The sequence below is a fragment of the Schistocerca gregaria genome, chromosome 3, assembly GCF_023897955.1.
Source record: "Schistocerca gregaria isolate iqSchGreg1 chromosome 3, iqSchGreg1.2, whole genome shotgun sequence".
Classification (NCBI taxonomy): domain Eukaryota; kingdom Metazoa; phylum Arthropoda; class Insecta; order Orthoptera; family Acrididae; genus Schistocerca; species Schistocerca gregaria.
Genome location: NC_064922.1, coordinates 522,399,868 through 522,417,726, shown reverse-complemented (window position 1 = coordinate 522,417,726; position 17,859 = coordinate 522,399,868). Strand labels below are relative to the sequence as shown.

Sequence of the window (17,859 nt, the reverse complement as noted above, 5' to 3'; positions counted from 1 at the left end):
AGGGCTATCCACAAAGTACATTACGTTTTCGTTTGTGTCCGTTACGGGCTGGGCTAGCACGGCCATCTCGGTGTCATGGCATTCCGCCGCTCAGTCGGCATCCTGCCGTGCTAGTGAGAGGTTCGTGCTGTACTCCGTTGAGTTACTGTGACAGTTTGAAATGTCAGCGTTAATTGAAAATGCCGCGAAGTGTGAAGCGCCTGCTGTAATAAGGTTTCTGACTGCAAAAAACTGTACACCGATAGAAACCTATCGGCAGTTTTGTGAAGTGTATGGGGACAACCTATTCAATGAAGGTGGAGTGCGTCAATGGGTCGTTCACGACGAAGAGCGCAGTGGAAGACCCAGCATAGTGACTGCCGAACTTGTCGAAAAAGTCGATGCCGCGGTCCGTGAAAACCGTAATTTCACAATAACGGAACTCTCTATGAGTTTTCCACAAATTTCACGAAGTTTGTTGCACGAAATCATTACCGAAAAGCTTGGTTACCACAAGTTTGTGCAAGATGGATACCAAAAATCTTGGCATAGGTTCACAAAATGCGAATGGCTGCAGCGTTAACGTTTTTGGACGCTTACGAGAAAGGTGGCGACTCATTACTCGATCGCATCGTTACTGGTGACGAAGCATGGTTTAAGCATGTGAACTGCAAGACAAAATTGCAGTCAATGCAGTGGGGGCACACAAATTCCCCTGCACCTCCCAAAACCCAAGAAATGCATGCAAACAATGTCGGCGATTGTCTTTTGGGACAGAAAAGGTGTCAGTTTTGTGGATTACCTGGAAAGAGGCACTACAATAAACTCTCAAAGGTATTGCCAAACTCTGCACAACCTCAGAAGAGCAATACAAAACAAGCGCAGGGGAAAATTGGGCACATAGATCTTGCTGATTCAGGACAACGCCCTGGCCCACACGTCAAATGTCACTCGTGAAGTTCTCGAATATTTTACTTTGGAGTTGTTTCCTCGTCCACCGTACAGTCCCGACATGGCACCGAGCGACTTCCACTTATTCCCAGCAATGAAGAAGTGGTTGGCTATGCAGCGTTTTGATGACGACGCACAGTTTCAAGAAGAGGTAACCACGTGGTTGAAGGCGCAGGTAGCCGAATTTTACGACGAAGGAATTTCCAAGCTCGTCCATCGCTACGATAAGTGCCTTACTTTAAATGGCAACTATGTAGAAAAGTAGTATTTAAGTGTGGCTTTCATCTGTATATAATAAAAAAATTCCAATTCTTTATTTATTTTTAATTCAAAAACGTAATGTACTTTGTGAATAGCCCTCGTAGAATTGGCACTGTCTACAAATAACCATACACATGTCACTACTGCTCGATTTGATTTCCACGGGATTCTTTTTTTTTATGTTTCTTGCCCTAGCAGCTGTAAAACTGAAATGAGGCTGGATCCAAATGTTGTTGTAGTTCTTTCTGAATCAGAGCATAGCATTATTCTTGGTTGTGATTTTTCGAAACAAAGATTCGATGTAGTATGTTTATGTGATGTCGTCAATGTGATGGTTGTATACTGCGGTGCATAATCGATACTAAGATACTTGCAGAGGCTCTTGGTAGTTGTGTTAGATACAGTCAATGAAACTTCGTAAATATTTCACCCAAATAACAGCTGGATGATATAAGCCGGTAGAACCTTAGAGAGGGCATCATTGCCCAGCATTGGTCCCTGACTACAGCGTAATGTACTGCGAGACGCAAATAGGCTTCCGGATGTGACGGTGCATAATTTGTTTCAAGGCCACGATAACTACGCATGGACAGATGCATCTGCCAGGAAGTTACAAATAAGCGCCTCTCCACTGCATAATTGAGATTCGTTGTTTGGATACGACATAAACTCATTAAAGTTTTCTGCCTGATTTTTGCATTGTCGCTCGTATTCGCTCAAGACAAAACACTTGCCCGCATTGGATAAGGATTGGAAAGGAAATCTGGAGTGCCCACATCAGGTGAACGACCCCCTCTTACGCTTCACTCTATTTAGGGAACAGAGGAAAACATAAATCTCGCGCATAAGAGAGATGTCTGAAAGTCTGAGAACAACTTCGGAACACAGTGACGTGAGACGCGTGCTGTGTGCTTACAGGTGATCCTGCCCCTGCTGTTCGCCGCCGTGTCGGCCGGCTACCTGGGAGGCGTGGCCGTGGCGCCAGCGGCCGTCGCCGCCCCCGCCATCGCCGCCCCCGTCGCCTACGCCGCCCCCGCCATCGCCGCCGCCCCCGCCTTGGCCGTGGCCCCCGCTCTGCGCGCCGCCCCTCTGGCTCTCGCCGCCCCCGCCATCGCCGCTCCTCTGCCCTACGCAGCTGCGGCACCGATCCTCAAGATCCACTGAACGAGGAGATTACTGTAGACGCAGTGCCATTTGTAAATACATAAATAAGACGAAATACATAACCAAACAATTCTAATTTATTTTGTGTTATTTTTCCACAATTCCTCCTAAATATCATCCTTCCGGGATTCGGGGAAAACATACACACTGATCTGAGCCATCACTTTTAAAAATAATTAACTCTGAGGCTGATTCGCCGACTCAACCCATCTCTAGCGTTCGAAAGTATGTTAATCTTTTAAAAAGATAGGATAATCCTCTAGCAATATCATTCACACTAGATGTTTACATATCTCGCTCAGTCTACATGATAATCATTACCAAAACTGCAGACTTGCTAACTCATTATCAAACGATGTATCATATACATTTCACAGGTATTACTTTATAGTTCAGTATTATCTGGTACAGTACATGGAGTTTACCGTAAGACTTGCTAAGTCACTATCGCACGATGTATCATATACATTTCACAGGTATTACTTTATAGTTCAGTATGATCTGGTACAGTACATGGAGTTTGCTGTAAGGCAATATTAATGTCGTAGCCTGAGTGTTATCCAGTACTATAAAAGTGCTGTATAGATGGGTTTTTTTAAAATGGTTTTCGTTGCTCATAGCCCAACACAAGGTAAGGTACAGAGTGGTAACATACAACACTCATATTTGGGAGAAGATCTTTTCTAATCATCTCTAGCAATGCAGATTTACCTTTCCAGTGCTTTCACCTAAATCTCCAAAATGCAGCTGCAAATAATAACAATTCGACTACCACTGTAATATCTGAGGTATTTTGTGACGTAATATCTAATTAGAGAGTTCAGTTGCAGGTCTAGATGTTGTTTTGGTTTTCTAATTTTATCCAGTAACTGGCTCCTTAATCGTCATACATCAATTACCAGACATCTTATACACAACACGTATAATTATTTAACACAAACACAGAAATGAATGTACTGTATTTTTCATTATTCCACTTTCACAAAGATATTTTGTATTTAAAAGTTCGCTCTGTTATTTTCCACGCACTATGCCCCCTCCTCCCCACCCCCCATCCCCACCCTAACCCTCAACCCTCAACCCTCAGAGGGAGAAAAATTGCGGCTCTCCTTCTTTTTCTACCCCTGTTTCATTTATTCTAGATAATTCCCACGCGACAGTGCAAATCACAAAGTCAATTAGTCGAAGGGTACTGTCGAAACTACTTCATCAGCTACATACTAACACTGCTCTCAATATATGCCCCTGCTATTGGTTCTGGTGATTACTACCAAGATTCAAACGGCTCAAGTGGCTCTGAGCACTATGGGACTTAACTTCTGAGGTCATCAGTCCCCTAGAACTTAGAACTACTTAAACCTAACTAACCTAAGGACATCACACACACCCATGCCCGAGGCAGGATTCGAAACTGCGACCGTAGCGGTTGCGAGGTTCCAGACTGTAGCGCCTAGAACCGCTCGGCCACCCCGGCCGGCTACTACCAAGAATCATACTTACCGGTACCCAGGTCAGCAAAATGCTCCCAGATAAAGGGAGGTGTGTTTGACCATCTACTCTGACGACTATGAATGTTTTCTGGAAGACTTTATGTGGTTGATAGTCTACTCAAAATATTACAACTAGCTGCTATATCTGAATGTGTACAAGGTACTGACTGTGTTTTTTGTATCAATGATAGCATGGAAAGACCTGATGGTCAACTAGTGATCTTAATCCATGTCTCAGATTGAAAATGGGCAAGAGATGGGACGGTAATACGTCGAACTACTAATCACGATTATTCTTTTATCACATCTATTGACGCTGATGTCGACCCCATCAGTGCAATGCCCACAATATGGTTCATTAACGTAGGAGGAATCGCTGATCTGAAAACAAGTGAAGTAACTTCTACATCCTAACGCAACGAAAACAAGCAGTGCGATGTTGCTTTAGGGAGGCGTACATAATATTTTACCATACTTCACATATTTTTCTTAATCTATGGCCTTATTCATCTGAGTAAGATACCAGTATATCCACTACAGCTTTCTCGGTTAGCCCCTTCCTTAGAAACATTTTCACGCACCAGATTACGCTTATTAGGCCTATTTATCTTTTGTTCCACCCTAACATTCAATTCTGAACTAGCATCACCGTATGATGAATTACAAATTTGATTTGTCACTTTTTGAATGACTAGTATTATTTCATGATTAACGTCGACATATTTTTATTATATACTTCTTAATTTCCTTTTTCTCTAGTACCATCTCCAGGATAACAGTAACATGGTCACACACACGTTTGTCGCTCTCCTTCTACTACTACTACGGCTGCTACTACTAATTCACAGCTACCTTCATCATATGATGAGTTCTTGTTTTACCTTCTCCAGGTCATTTTAAGGTAATTATTATTATCATCATCACTTTTCTCTTCTGCTGCTTATCACTAAAACGAAGAGTTACGCATCAATTTCAGTTTCCACTTAAAGTAGCTGCCTCTTTTCTCGGGAAACCCTATTAATAAATCACTTCCTTCATTCCATATACAAAATGATCCCTACCTATTTGTTTGACCTGCATACTTCATACATGTTTACATTTACACTAATTCTTTTCCTTTATCCCTTCCTTCCCAGTCCCCCGCCCACCAGACCCTCCTTCCTATGTGTTTCTTTAGATTTCGAGCTTTAACTATCTCAATGACTTTCTTGCTTAGGCTACGGATGTCTTGGGCTTAGGTGAACACATACTTGTTCCTTTTGAATATGCAATATTTCATTGCGTGAGTCTATCAGAATTTCATGCTTCTCCAGTAATCCGTTCCTTATAATATTCAAATATTAATGCTAGCTACTACCAGCATGAAATGTATCAGTGGGATACATTCAGGTGTGGATGTAAAGCAAATCTCCTCTTCAACAGCTCAATTCCTGGTTCCCATGAAGCCCACGACCGACTCATTACACTCTGGGATAGGTGAGGTCTACACTTACTTCTATTTCGGTCCCAATTTTTTTTCGATAAGGAAGTTACTTGATTACTCGTGTCGAAAATAAATAGTTCGTTCTCAGAATACTCTTTTTCAACTGCCTTTGAGGTACTTCCTCCCCGTTCTTCTATTTCCATAAACAGTTTCTCCTGTGTTGACTGCCACCACTACTCTTTAAGAGAAGAATTTTTAAAATCGTTATAAGTTTGAGACATTCTTATCGTGGTTTGAGTATTATATGTGGTCTTTATAATACAAATGTGTCCCTTTTTGGATTTGAACCCTCATGACTACCACGATCCTGACCGTTGTTCTTCCTAATCCTGTTATTTCCATGAGTATGGTCCCCTTTACGATAATCATTAGGAATAAAAATATTATTATTATTACTAACATTGTGACTATGATATTGGTGATCATTAGTATGGTCCCGTTTACGATAATTATTAGGAATAAAAATATTATTATTATTGTTATTATTATTATTATTATTATTATTATTATTATTATTATTACTAACATTATGACTATGATATTGGTGATCATTACATCCACGTCTGTTTCTCATCTTGGAACAATTTGGATTACTATACCAATTGTAATCGTTCCTATCATCCCTATATCCAGTCTTCCCCCTTTACTGGATTTATTTTCATTCCCTTTATCTTCCATTCACTTAGAGATTCCCTTTTCGGTTTTATCTTTGTCTCTAATCAATTAATCTATCTGAACTAACAACTCCAATTAGGGCTGGACCTGCGTCCAGCTTTAACAAAGCACCTTATTATATAAGCCTGTAATTAAGAGCAAATACATTTCATTGTCTGGCACATCCAAGAACAACGCTTGTTTCGAATAATACTCAACTGATAGTGGTGTGGGCCAAATAATTCTACTTCTTGTCCTACCAGTACTTGGCTTTAAATGCCCTGGTGAACTCTTCAGAAGTGGGAAATCGATTCACACTGCGAAGTATCTTATTCTATATGGATTACTGTGAACTTTTGTGTTTCATAATCCTCCCATAACGACGGCAAAACTCCTTGAAAAGACTTAAGAATAATCACAGGGTGCACTGAACCCTCCGATTTAAACTATGGTAAATTACGCCTACTAGACTACGTCTATAATTTTAATTCCTCCAAAACATCAAACCAACTAGACTTTGACCTTTGCTTCTGATCATGACCCATATTATTGTTGATATCAAATTCCCTATTCGATTTAGTTCTTTTACACGCAAAACTCGCTTCACTGAATCTATAGCATCAACTTCTCAGTCAGCTGTCTTTGGGTCTTCTCTATTCGAGACACCATCTTTTCCCTAGATCACGAATTTGGACTTGAACACCATGGTTATTTTCAGACATCTTGTAGTCAACGCCCCTCAGTAAAAGGCCTATCGGCTTTTTTAATAGCCTCTGTCCTTCTTTCATGTCACTGAGAAGTGTCGCCACTTCTCCTAAATTTAACTCAGAAGTAGTTCCAATCTTATCACCCTTGGCGTCTTTACTGTTTAACTTTTTCTATGGCTTTTGGTGTCCTTCAGACCATTTACGATTTCGGTTTTTAAATGCACCTGGCCTTTCTTTAACTCGGTTTTTACTTTGGAGAAAAGTGACTTTACTTCCATGTCCGTTTGTTAATTATTTAACTAGCGAGATAAATAGAGAAATACTACGAAAGCCCTCAAAATATTATCACAGGTAACAATAAATCACTGTTCGGAGAATAACGATCAAAAGACAAACCTGAATGTGACACCCTACACACACAAGACACAAATAATAAAATCGCTTCTGCTAAGAAGGTAATATTTTAAAGTCTCTGATACTTAGGTTTAATGGACCGTATAATTTCAAGTTCCTCTATGATACAGGATGTAGACTAGCAGGCTGTATTTCGTCTCGCATTCTCGCTTAAATGTTTGCTTCTTATCCTCGACACTGTATTTTCCTGTTGTCAGCCTGCACACGCTTGCAAATAGCTTAGACTAATATCGAATATACATTCTCCTTAAACAATAGTAGACTCTTTCTGCCATCGAGTAATTATTTAATATTCAATTTAATCAAACACACACACACACACACATATATATATATATATATATATATATATATATATATATATATATATATATATATATATATAGTGATTATTTAATATTCAATTTAATCATACACACACACAAACGCACACACACACACACACACATATATATATATATATATATATATATATACTCCTGGAAATGAAAAAAAGAACACATTGACACCGGTGTGTCAGACCCACCATACTTGCTCCGGACACTGCGAGAGGGCTGTACAAGCAATGATCACACGCACGGCACAGCGGACACACCAGGAACCGCGGTGTTGGCCGTCGAATGGCGCTAGCTGCGCAGCATTTGTGCACCGCCGCCGTCAGTGTCAGCCAGTTTGCCGTGGCATACGGAGCTCCATCGCAGTCTTTAACACTGGTAGCATGCCGCGACAGCGTGGACGTGAACCGTATGTGCAGTTGACTTTGAGCGAGGGCGTATAGTGGGCATGCGGGAGGCCGGGTGGACGTACCGCCGAATTGCTCAACACAGTACAACGATGTTGTCGCCAGTGGTCGGCGGAAAGTGCACGTGCCCGTCGACCTGGGACCGGACCGCAGCGACGCACGGATGCAGACCAAGACCGTAGGATCCTACGCATTGCCGTAGGGGACCGCACCGCCACTTCCCAGCAAATTAGGGACACTGTTGCTCCTGGGGTATCGGCGAGGACCATTCGCAACCGTCTCCATGAAGCTGGGCTACGGTCCCGCACACCGTTAGGCCGTCTCCCGCTCACGCCCCAACATCGTGCAGCCCGCCTCCAGTGGTGTCGCGACAGGCGTGAATGGAGGGACGAATGGAGACGTGTCGTCTTCAGCGATGAGAGTCGCTTCTGCCTTGGTGCCAATGATGGTCGTATGCGTGTTTGGCGCCGTGCAGGTGAGCGCCACAATCAGGACTGCATACGACCGAGGCACACAGGGCCAACACCCGGCATCATGGTGTGGGGAGCGATCTCCTACACTGGCCGTACACCTCTGGTGACCGTCGAGGGGACACTGAATAGTGCACGGTATATCCAAACCGTCATCAAACCCATCGTTCTACCATTCCTAGACCGGCAAGGGAACTTGCTGTTCCAACAGGACAATGCACGTCCGCATGTATCCCGTGCCACCCAACGTGCTCTAGAAGGTGTAAGTCAACTACCCCGGCCAACAAGATCTCCGGATCTGTCCCCCATTGAGTATGTTTGGGACTGGATGAAGCGTCGTCTCACGCGGTCTGCACGTCCAGCACGAACGATGGTCCAACTGAGGCGCCAGGTGGAAATGGCATGGCAAGCCGTTCCACAGGACTACATCCAGCATCTCTACGATCGTCTCCATGGGAGAATAGCAGCCTGCATTGCTGCGAAATGTTTATATACACTGTACTAGTGCCGACATTGTGCATGCTCTGTTGCCTGTGTCTATGTGCCTGTGGTTCTGTCAGTGTGATCATGTGATGCATCTGACCGCAGGAATGTGTCAATAAAGTTTCCCCATCATGGGACAATGAATTCACGGTGTTCTTATTTCAATTTCCAGGAGTGTTTATATATACCAATTTTATTACTCTAACTATAATTAATTTAATAATGACTGTATCAGAAACAAGGTGGAAATCAAGGCTAAACATGATTATTACGTCTTGGTATCAAAGAGTCACAATAGATTTTCTCCTATTCTGTTTTCTTGCGGGTTAAATTACCTAAATGCACCCTAGAATCCGTCGTCACCACTTGCTCTAATGCTGCGAATGTGAACTGTTTACAAGCATGCTAGTTGTTGTTGTTGTTGTGGTCTTCAGTCCTGAGACTGGTTTGATGAAGCTCTCCATGCTACTCTATCCTGTGCAATGTTCTTCATCTCCTAGTACCTACTGCAACCTATATCCTTCTGAATCTGCATACTGTATTCATCTCTTGGTCTCCACGTTGCCCTCCAATACTAAATTGGTGATCCCTTGATACCTCAGAACATGTCCTACCAACCGATCCCTTCTTCTGGTCAAGTTGTGCCAAAAACTTCTCTTCTCTCCAGTCCTATTCAATACTTCCTCATTGGTTATGTGATCTACCCATCTAATCTTCAGCATTCTTCTGTAGCACCACATTTCGAAAGCTTCTATTCTCTTCTTGTCCAAACTATTTATCGTCCATGTTTCACTTCCATACATCGCTACACTCCATACAAATACTTTCAGAACGTAAATCTATACTCGATGTTAACAAATATCTCTTCTTCAGAAACGCTTTCCTTGCCATTGTCAGTCCACATTTTATAACCTCTCTACTTCGACCATCATTAGTTATTCTGCTCCCCAAATAGCAAAACCCCTTTACTACTTTAAGTGTCTCATTTCCTAATCTAATTCCCTCAGCATCAATCGATTTAATTCGACTACATTCCATTATCCTCGTTTTGCTTCTGTTGATGTTCATCTTATATACTCCTCTCAAGACACCGTCCATTCCATTCAACTGCTCTTCCAAGTCCTTTGCTGTCTCTGACAGACTTACAATGTCATCGGCGAACCTCAAAGTTTTTATATCTTCTCCATGGATTTTAATACCTACTCCGAATTTTCTTTTGTTTCCTTTACTGCTTGCTCAATATACAGATTGAATAACATCAGTGAGAGGCTACAACCCTGTCTTACTCCCTTCCCAACCACTGCTTCCCTTTCATGTCCCTCGACTCTTATAACTGCCATCTGGTTTCTGTACAAATTGTAAATAGCCTTTCGCTCCCTTTATTTTACCCCTGCCACCTTCAGAATTTTAAAGAGACTATTCCAGTCAACACTGTCAAAAGCTTTCTCTAAGTCTACAAATGCTAGAAACGTAGCTTTGCCTTTCCTTAATCTTTCTTCTAAGATTAGTCGTAAGGTTAGTATTGCCTCACGTTTTCCAATATTTCTACGGAATCCAAACTGATCTTCCCCGAGGTTGGCTTCTACTAGTTTTTCCATTCGTCTGTAAAGAATTCGTGTTAGTATTTTGCAGCTGTGGCTTATTAAACTGATAGTTCGGTAATTTTCACATCTGTCAACACCTGCTTTCTTTGGGATTGTAATTATTTTCATACATCTTGCTCACCATATGGTAGTGTTTTGTCAGGACTGGCTCTCCCAAGCCTGTCTGTAGTTCTAATGGAATGTTGTCTACTCCGGGGGCCTTGTTTCGACTCAGGTCTTTCAGTGCTCTGTCAAGCTCTTCACGCAGTATCGTATCTCTCATTTCATCTTCATCTACATCTTCTTCCATTTCCATAATATTGCCCTCAAGTACATCGCCCTTGTATAGACCCTCTATGTACTCCTTCCACCTTTCTGCTTTCCCATATTTGCTTAGAACTGAGTTTCCATCTGAGCTCTTGATGTTCAGACAAGTGATTCTCTTTTCTCCAAAGGTCTCTTTAATTTTCCTGTAGTCAGTATCTATCTCACCCCTAGTGAGATAAGCATCTACATCCTTACATTTGTCCTCTAGCCATGCCTGCTTAGCCATTTTGCACTTCCTGTCAATCTCATTTTTGAGACGTTTGTATTCCTTTTTGCCTGCTTCATTTATTGCATTTTTATATTTTCTCCTTTCATCAATTAAATTCAATATTTCTTGTGTTACCCAAGGATTCTACTAGCCCTCGTCTTTTTACCTACTTGATCCTCTGCTGCCGCCACTACTTCATCCCTCAGAGCTACCCATTCTTCTTCTACTGTATTTCTTTCCCCTATTCCTGTCAATTGTTCCCTTATGCTCTCCCTGAAACTCAGTACAACCTCTGGTTCTTTCAATTTATCCAGGTCCCATCTCCTTAAATTCTCACCTTCTTGCAGTTTCTTCAGTTTTATTCTACAGTTCAGAACCAATAGATTGTGGTCAGAGTCCACATCTGCTCCTGGAAATGTCTTACAATTCTAAACCTGGTTCCTAAATTTCTGTCTTACCATTATATAATCTATCTGATACCTTTTAGTATCTCCAGGCTTCTTCCATGTATACAAGCTTCTTTCATGATTCTTAAACCAAGTGTTAGCTATGATTAAGTTGTGCTCTGTGCAAAATTCTACCAAGCGGCTTCCTCTTTCATTTCATAGCCCCAATCCATATCCACCTACTAAGTTTCCTTCTCTCCCTTTTCCTACACTCGAATTCCAGTCACCCATGACTATTAAATTTTCATCTCCCTTCACTATCTGAATAATTTCTTTTATCTCATCAAACATTCCTTCAATTTCTTCGTCATCTGCAGAGCTAGTTGGCGTATAAACTTGTACTACTGTAGTAGGTGTGGGCTTCGTATCTATCTTGGCCACAATAATGGATTCACTATGCTGTTTGTAGTAGCTTACCCGCATTCCTATTTTCCTATTCATTATTAAACCTACTCCTGCATTACCCCTATTGATTTTGTGTTTATAACCCTGTAGGCACCTGACCAGAAGTCTTGTTCCTCCTGCCACCGAACTTCATTTATTCCCATTATATCTAAGTATAACCTATCAATTTCCTTTTTTAAATTTTCTAACCTACCTGCCCGATTAAGGGATCTGACATTCCAATTAACTCAAGTAAAACATTCAGTCTTACGCTGGTTAACAGGGAGACCACGTCGAAATGGACCATGTTGTCAGAGTCTGTGATCTGTAGATACCTGACGCATTCTAAGTAGTCCTCTGAGTTGCAATGTGACGAGTACACTTCGCCACATATGGGGAGAGCATCTTCTTAAGGTAATAAGCAGTAAGGTAGGTGGCTGCGCCAAAGTTACTGACTACTTCACGTAGAGGAACCCCTTCCTTCTGCATCATTGTCAGGTGATAAAGTCTGGTTGGTACTGGTGCATTTGCCCTCAGCTGCTTAACTATCTTTTCTGGAAGTACGGTTTCCTTTAGAAGAGCCCTTGTGTTCTTATCCACCTTGTCTGCGGTATTCATTTCTACTGGCCTGCATGACCGGTTATCCAGAAGTTATCGCATCTTATAGTCACAATCTGTCTTCTGTAGGACGATGGTAGCATTCCCCTTACCTGCTGGTAGCAGTAGGAATTCGACGCTACCACCTTGGAAGTACTGAGAAAGGGTCTTAATTTCTCAGTTAGCTCCAGAAAAGTTCCTGTTGCGGCCTTCGTCTGTGCAGTGGACAGGTTGCTCTGAAACTTCCTGCCAGTGTGGCTGAAGGTGTCGATGCGCAGGGCGCTCATAAAAACCAAGTTTCCCAAATCAAATGTCCCTGGTGATAAAAGGTTGGCTCTCAAACAACTCCAGCATTGTGGTGTTACCAGGACGACGAGGGCACCGTTTTCACGACAACTGGCATCCTGGACCTCAGTCAGCAGTCTCCACCAGAGTACACAACAGCATGTTTTCGACAGTGCTAAGGTGATAGTAGCACTGGGACATCGAAGGATGCCTGGGCGAGAATCGCCTTTTTCGTCCCGCCGCCATCTGCACTGCACGCGGCCGTGGTACTCACCTGCTGCAGTGACGTCATGATTCGCTGACGAGGCGTCAGCAGTGCTTTGCTGCACATGCGCTTGGGTCTTGCTGCAGGTTGCAGTCCTGAAGACGCCTATAACTTTGTACACTCTGCACAATAGACAATTTTTATTACAGATTACAATGTATCATTGACACACCCGAACATGGACTGGACCATTCGCCCTCCTAATCACAAATCCACTCCAGCAGGCATGTCGCAACATTGGTGTCAGAACTGTCAACATGACAATGCCTTGCCGGAAAGCCTGAAGAATTAAATTGATTCTCCTTCGCAACAATAGGGTAGGAAGGTAATGTGTATAGAAAAAGAGCAATAAATTTCACATGTAGTACTTGTAGGCGATTTAGGCATGTGGTACAGAATCTTGAGGGACGATACGCCAGAATGAATAGCGTGCAGTTATCGTTTATGTGTTGGATCTAAAGTTCTTGTATTTTTGTTTTTTTTGTGTAAAAGATAGTAGCAAACTGTGTAGAATGCCAGACACACATTCTGCTGCTACACGCGGTGTTGTTGCCAATTTGATGCAACATGTGCAAATACTGTCAGAGTTAAATCTCAAGCAACAGCAGGAAAAGCATGAGTTAAGTGTTCAGGTAAAAGTCGTAAAAGCTCCTGGTTCAGCAGTCAGAATCAGGATCTAGGCAAGCCAAGACAATAGTGTGTGCAACCTCCCCTTTCTCTTTCAATTCTTCAGCAGTTACGTTAACAACATATATCTTTCCTAGCACGTCAACATAGGACGTAACTGTACATATTGACAATATTCGAGCTACCGCCGCAGTGAGCGGTTAGTCAGACGAGATTACTCTCTCTGTGGGTAATTTACGACTGATAGCCGAACGAAGAACATAGGCATTGAACCACGAAGTTCTCTGTAAGACCGAGACAATTCAGTCGTCACCTGATGGGTCATAACAATGTTATCAAAAACAGAACAGCACATCTGTGTTTGCGGAAAAAATCCAATATCTTAACACAGGAAAGTTATTAGCCAGTGAAAATATTCTCCTATCGGAGCACAAAAAAGGCAAATGTGCTTCTGTTTAATAAGAGACTCTGACTGAATAGTGAGGTACAGCTGTCTCATTCTACCTTTTCATCACCTTTAAAAAAGTGCTCAAAATTTTGGCATGCAAACATATACACCATCTTCTTAAAACGTAATTCATCTCTCACACCAAAAAGCTCCCCTAACTGTAACTCGCTCGCATCCTCTAATCAGTCACTGTAAGTCGCTCATATCCATCCACTCACACTTTCCCGTTCTCACTCATTCAGTCAGTCTCTCATTTTTACTGTCTCTCTGCGCCTTTGAGTCACTGGCTCCTGTCTCACAAGCACAGTTTCCTTCGGTCTGTCATATTATCACTGTTTCCTTAGACTGTCACTGACTCCATCTTGATCTCTCTTTCTTATTGCTACTATCTCGTACATGTCTTACACTGCTGCTGTCACTTCTCACTGTTACCATCTGTCTCTTCCACGTTGTCATTGTCATGGACTCTCCCATTCATTATCACCGGCTCTCACCCATTTCCACTACCTTCCTCTCCCACTGCAAGTGTCTCCTTAACTCGTTTCCTAGTACAGTTCTGCCACTGTCAACTATGTTCCACAGCCACTGTGTCCTTCATTTTCTCTCACGCTGCCATTGTCTTTTTCGCACTTTTTGTTTAGTGCAACCACTGTTAACTATGCTCTAGTATTTATTACTATTCCGTCTCTTTTCCACTGCCACTGTTTTCTCCTCTCTCAGAATAAAAAAGGTTGTGCATGTTCGCATATCAAAATTGTTGGTAAAATTTTTGAAAGTGCTGAGCAACGTAGACTGAATTAGCTGGTACTTTTTTTGTGCTCTGATGGGATCATTTATCCGCTGATCTCCTGCACAGTCGATGACACCCGCCAGTAGTGAGATAGGGACAGCCAGCCCTAAGTCACACTCACGCCGCTTATCTTACAGACTCGCCAACAGCAGCCTGATGAGTGGGAAAGAAGCGCCAAAGAAATACCCGCGGTTACCTAGCGTCAGAACACTCCACTCTGCAGTGTACTGGAGAAGTAATGATTTTAATGCACTATTTGTAAGTGATACACCACACTGTTCGAAATGAGAGAGACTGTCTTTGGTCTGCCAAGGTATCACACAGGACAACTTGCATCACTCGTCTTTAAAATGAATGGAATTCTAGAATGTATTCTGAAATTAAAACTACTTGTCAGATGAAGAAACCACTTTCCCCATGGCAGCCAGATTATGTTCCGAACCAACTGTCATATAAAATGACACTCGCGTTTGCGTCCAAGATGCAGTGAGGAGAATAGAAAATGCTACATCACGAAGTACCTGTCCGATATTTATCAAATGTTTGGAGATGTTCATCAAATGGTTCAAATGGCTCTGAGCACTATGAGACTTAACCTCTCAGGTCATCAGTCCCCTAGAACATAGAACTACTTAAACGTAACTAACCTAAGGACATTACACACATCCATTCCCGTAGCAGGATTCGAACATGCGACCGTAGCAGTCGCTCGGTTCCAGACTGAAGCGCTTAGAACCGCTTGGTCACTCTGGCCGGCAGATGTTCAACCAATAACTAGTATTCAACGGTTACACTTTCATGCAATTCAGAACGGATGTCCATCATGAATATCCGAATCAAGTTGTGATCAGAACGGGCACAATATATGTTTCTTCACTGTGCTACGAAAGCAAATATCCTCTGAATGTCATCTTAAGGGATTTGTCGTCACGTCTGATATTCATGCTGAATTATTTTGGGAAAATTGCTGCCTGGAGGCTGGCACGAAAGTATACCTGCGTTATGCTGCTAGAATATGCCATTTGATACCACGCTCAGGAACACTATGATAACAGGGTTTCCTTTTCTTGTCACATACTGACTACAACTCAGACTCTATTCAACATAAATCAAAACAGTCCGGTTGTTATTTCCTAAAGCTCTATATACATTTTACTTGGAATTGGAGACGTATGGGTATCGACAACAGCCAGTACCGGTAACTTTACACCTTACACCAGGTACAACAGGACATACTTGCGTCGATCTGACCACCACAGACATGTGCGAAGCTCAGCGCCAAACACCACAGAATCTCACTCAGTGTCCCAGTTGACTCTGCCTAGAAGTGATCTAAGTGTCAGTGATAAACAACACATGGAAGATTGAGGTCTCAGCCTTCATCCTATAATCAATTCCCAAAGATTGATGGTGATAGTCTTCCAGTAACCGCTATACACATTTCGTCACACAAATTCCAGTATTCCTATCATTACATGGTAATATAATGTCCCTGGAAGGACCTATGAATTCTTCTATTGTCACACTATTGTCCCCACAACACACACGCATCATCATCAAGGCAGTAATTCATTATAGATGAATGGAGAAAAGTTAATTTTATGAGTTACAACTGATGATTGTTTTACTTTATACTACATTTGTTTCCTTTTGGGCACAAATGTGATTTGTTAAAATTCAGGTAATGTACACGTGCTTGCAGCACGAACACAACGTCTACTCTTCACAAGAGTCTAGTTACGCATTTTAAATATACAGATGTATTTACTATGGATTAGATACGGCTCGGCCCTATATATTTCTGCTAACAATTATACTTGTCGACTCCTGTACTAAAATAACTTATGTTGCCTTAACAATACGCGAACAGCTACAGTACTATTTGAAGTCATCAAACCATTAAAACGAAAATTCGTCTTCAAACTGCACCTTTTTCTAAAATACTGAAGACGCCACAGCTTAGTGTGTTCTGATATATGTGACAGAGCAAACTAATATAGAAAGTTATCGTTAGGAGCACTTTTCGATAGATCTAAATCTCTAATAGACAAACAGCGAAAATTGAAAAATGGCGAAATTTTGAAGCTATGATGACAGGTCGTGAGTTGTGCCTCATCCAGTAAGAGCACTATCGGAGAAAAACGAAGTTTCGAGTCTGATTACCGCCCTGCCATAGTGCTTTGAATCATGCAGAAAATCCAGAAGAACGTATACTCCGCTACAGTGTGAAAGATTTAGTCTGAACTAAAGAGCTAATTTCACAACGATTAGCTACAGTAAATTATCTGTATTGTGAAACAATAATCAGCCTGTTTCAGTCGGTAGCAACAAGCTGGAACAACCACATACTGAAAAACATATAAATCATGGTTGCAATTTATCGAGACTGCTGCCTAAATCGTGTGCCTTATAGGGAATGCAACAAGTCAAAATAAATTTCAAGAAGAAAATGAATGCGAGTAGCGAATAGAAACCACGTTTTAAGGATCGTAGGTAAAAACAAAGGATATACCACATTTCACCTGCCACTGATATACAGAAGATTCGCAGCGTAGAACACAGATAAAGGAACAACAAGGAATAGCCGAAAATAATCAACTTAGAAAGTACTAAAACTGGTGAGAGCAAAGTGGAAAACGCAAATGACGTGCGCTCTTGAAGTAAATAGTTGTCATGAAATTACCCAACTTCATTCGACAAAGAAGATCTGCTTGTGTAAAATACCACCTTACCTTTGAGAAAACAACCTTAGCAGATAGCACGTCACGGAGAACCAGGAATTAATCAAGTGAGTAAATAATGTACCGAATGAGTAGTTACTATGGAGAAATTTCAGCAAAAGACATCTGATTAGCAAACTTACGATTAGAAATGAGAGATTATTGGATTGTTCGCAAACACATGTAGGAGTTTTTAACTAGCTACCGCAAATGCAAGCAAAGAAAAGCACTATAGGGGTACATTAAGAACAGAATAGCCAGGGCAATGGGAAGTGGAACTGTACTCAAGTACTAAATCTGTGGGTAAGTCAACTGTGATAATCCTTATAAACAGCCACAGGATGCACAATATCGACTAATTGCTAATACTACCTCGCCAGA

The 17,859-nt window shown here is 41.9% G+C and overlaps 2 protein-coding genes across 3 annotated transcripts in view; both read left to right on the top strand.

Annotated features, from left to right (window-relative positions):
- The window catches only part of LOC126356349 (cuticle protein 16.5-like), a 39,958-nt gene extending 37,527 nt beyond the window's left edge, over positions 1-2,431 (top strand). For both annotated transcript variants that reach the window (XM_050007335.1, XM_050007334.1), the window contains exon 2: positions 2,110-2,431. In XM_050007335.1, the coding sequence (XP_049863292.1) occupies positions 2,110-2,355 (246 nt within the window). In that variant the 3' untranslated portion in view covers positions 2,356-2,431. The remainder of the gene's footprint in view (positions 1-2,109) is intronic.
- The window catches only part of LOC126356355 (cuticle protein 16.5-like), an 82,277-nt gene that overhangs the window by 987 nt on the left and 63,431 nt on the right, over positions 1-17,859 (top strand). The window lies entirely within an intron of this gene.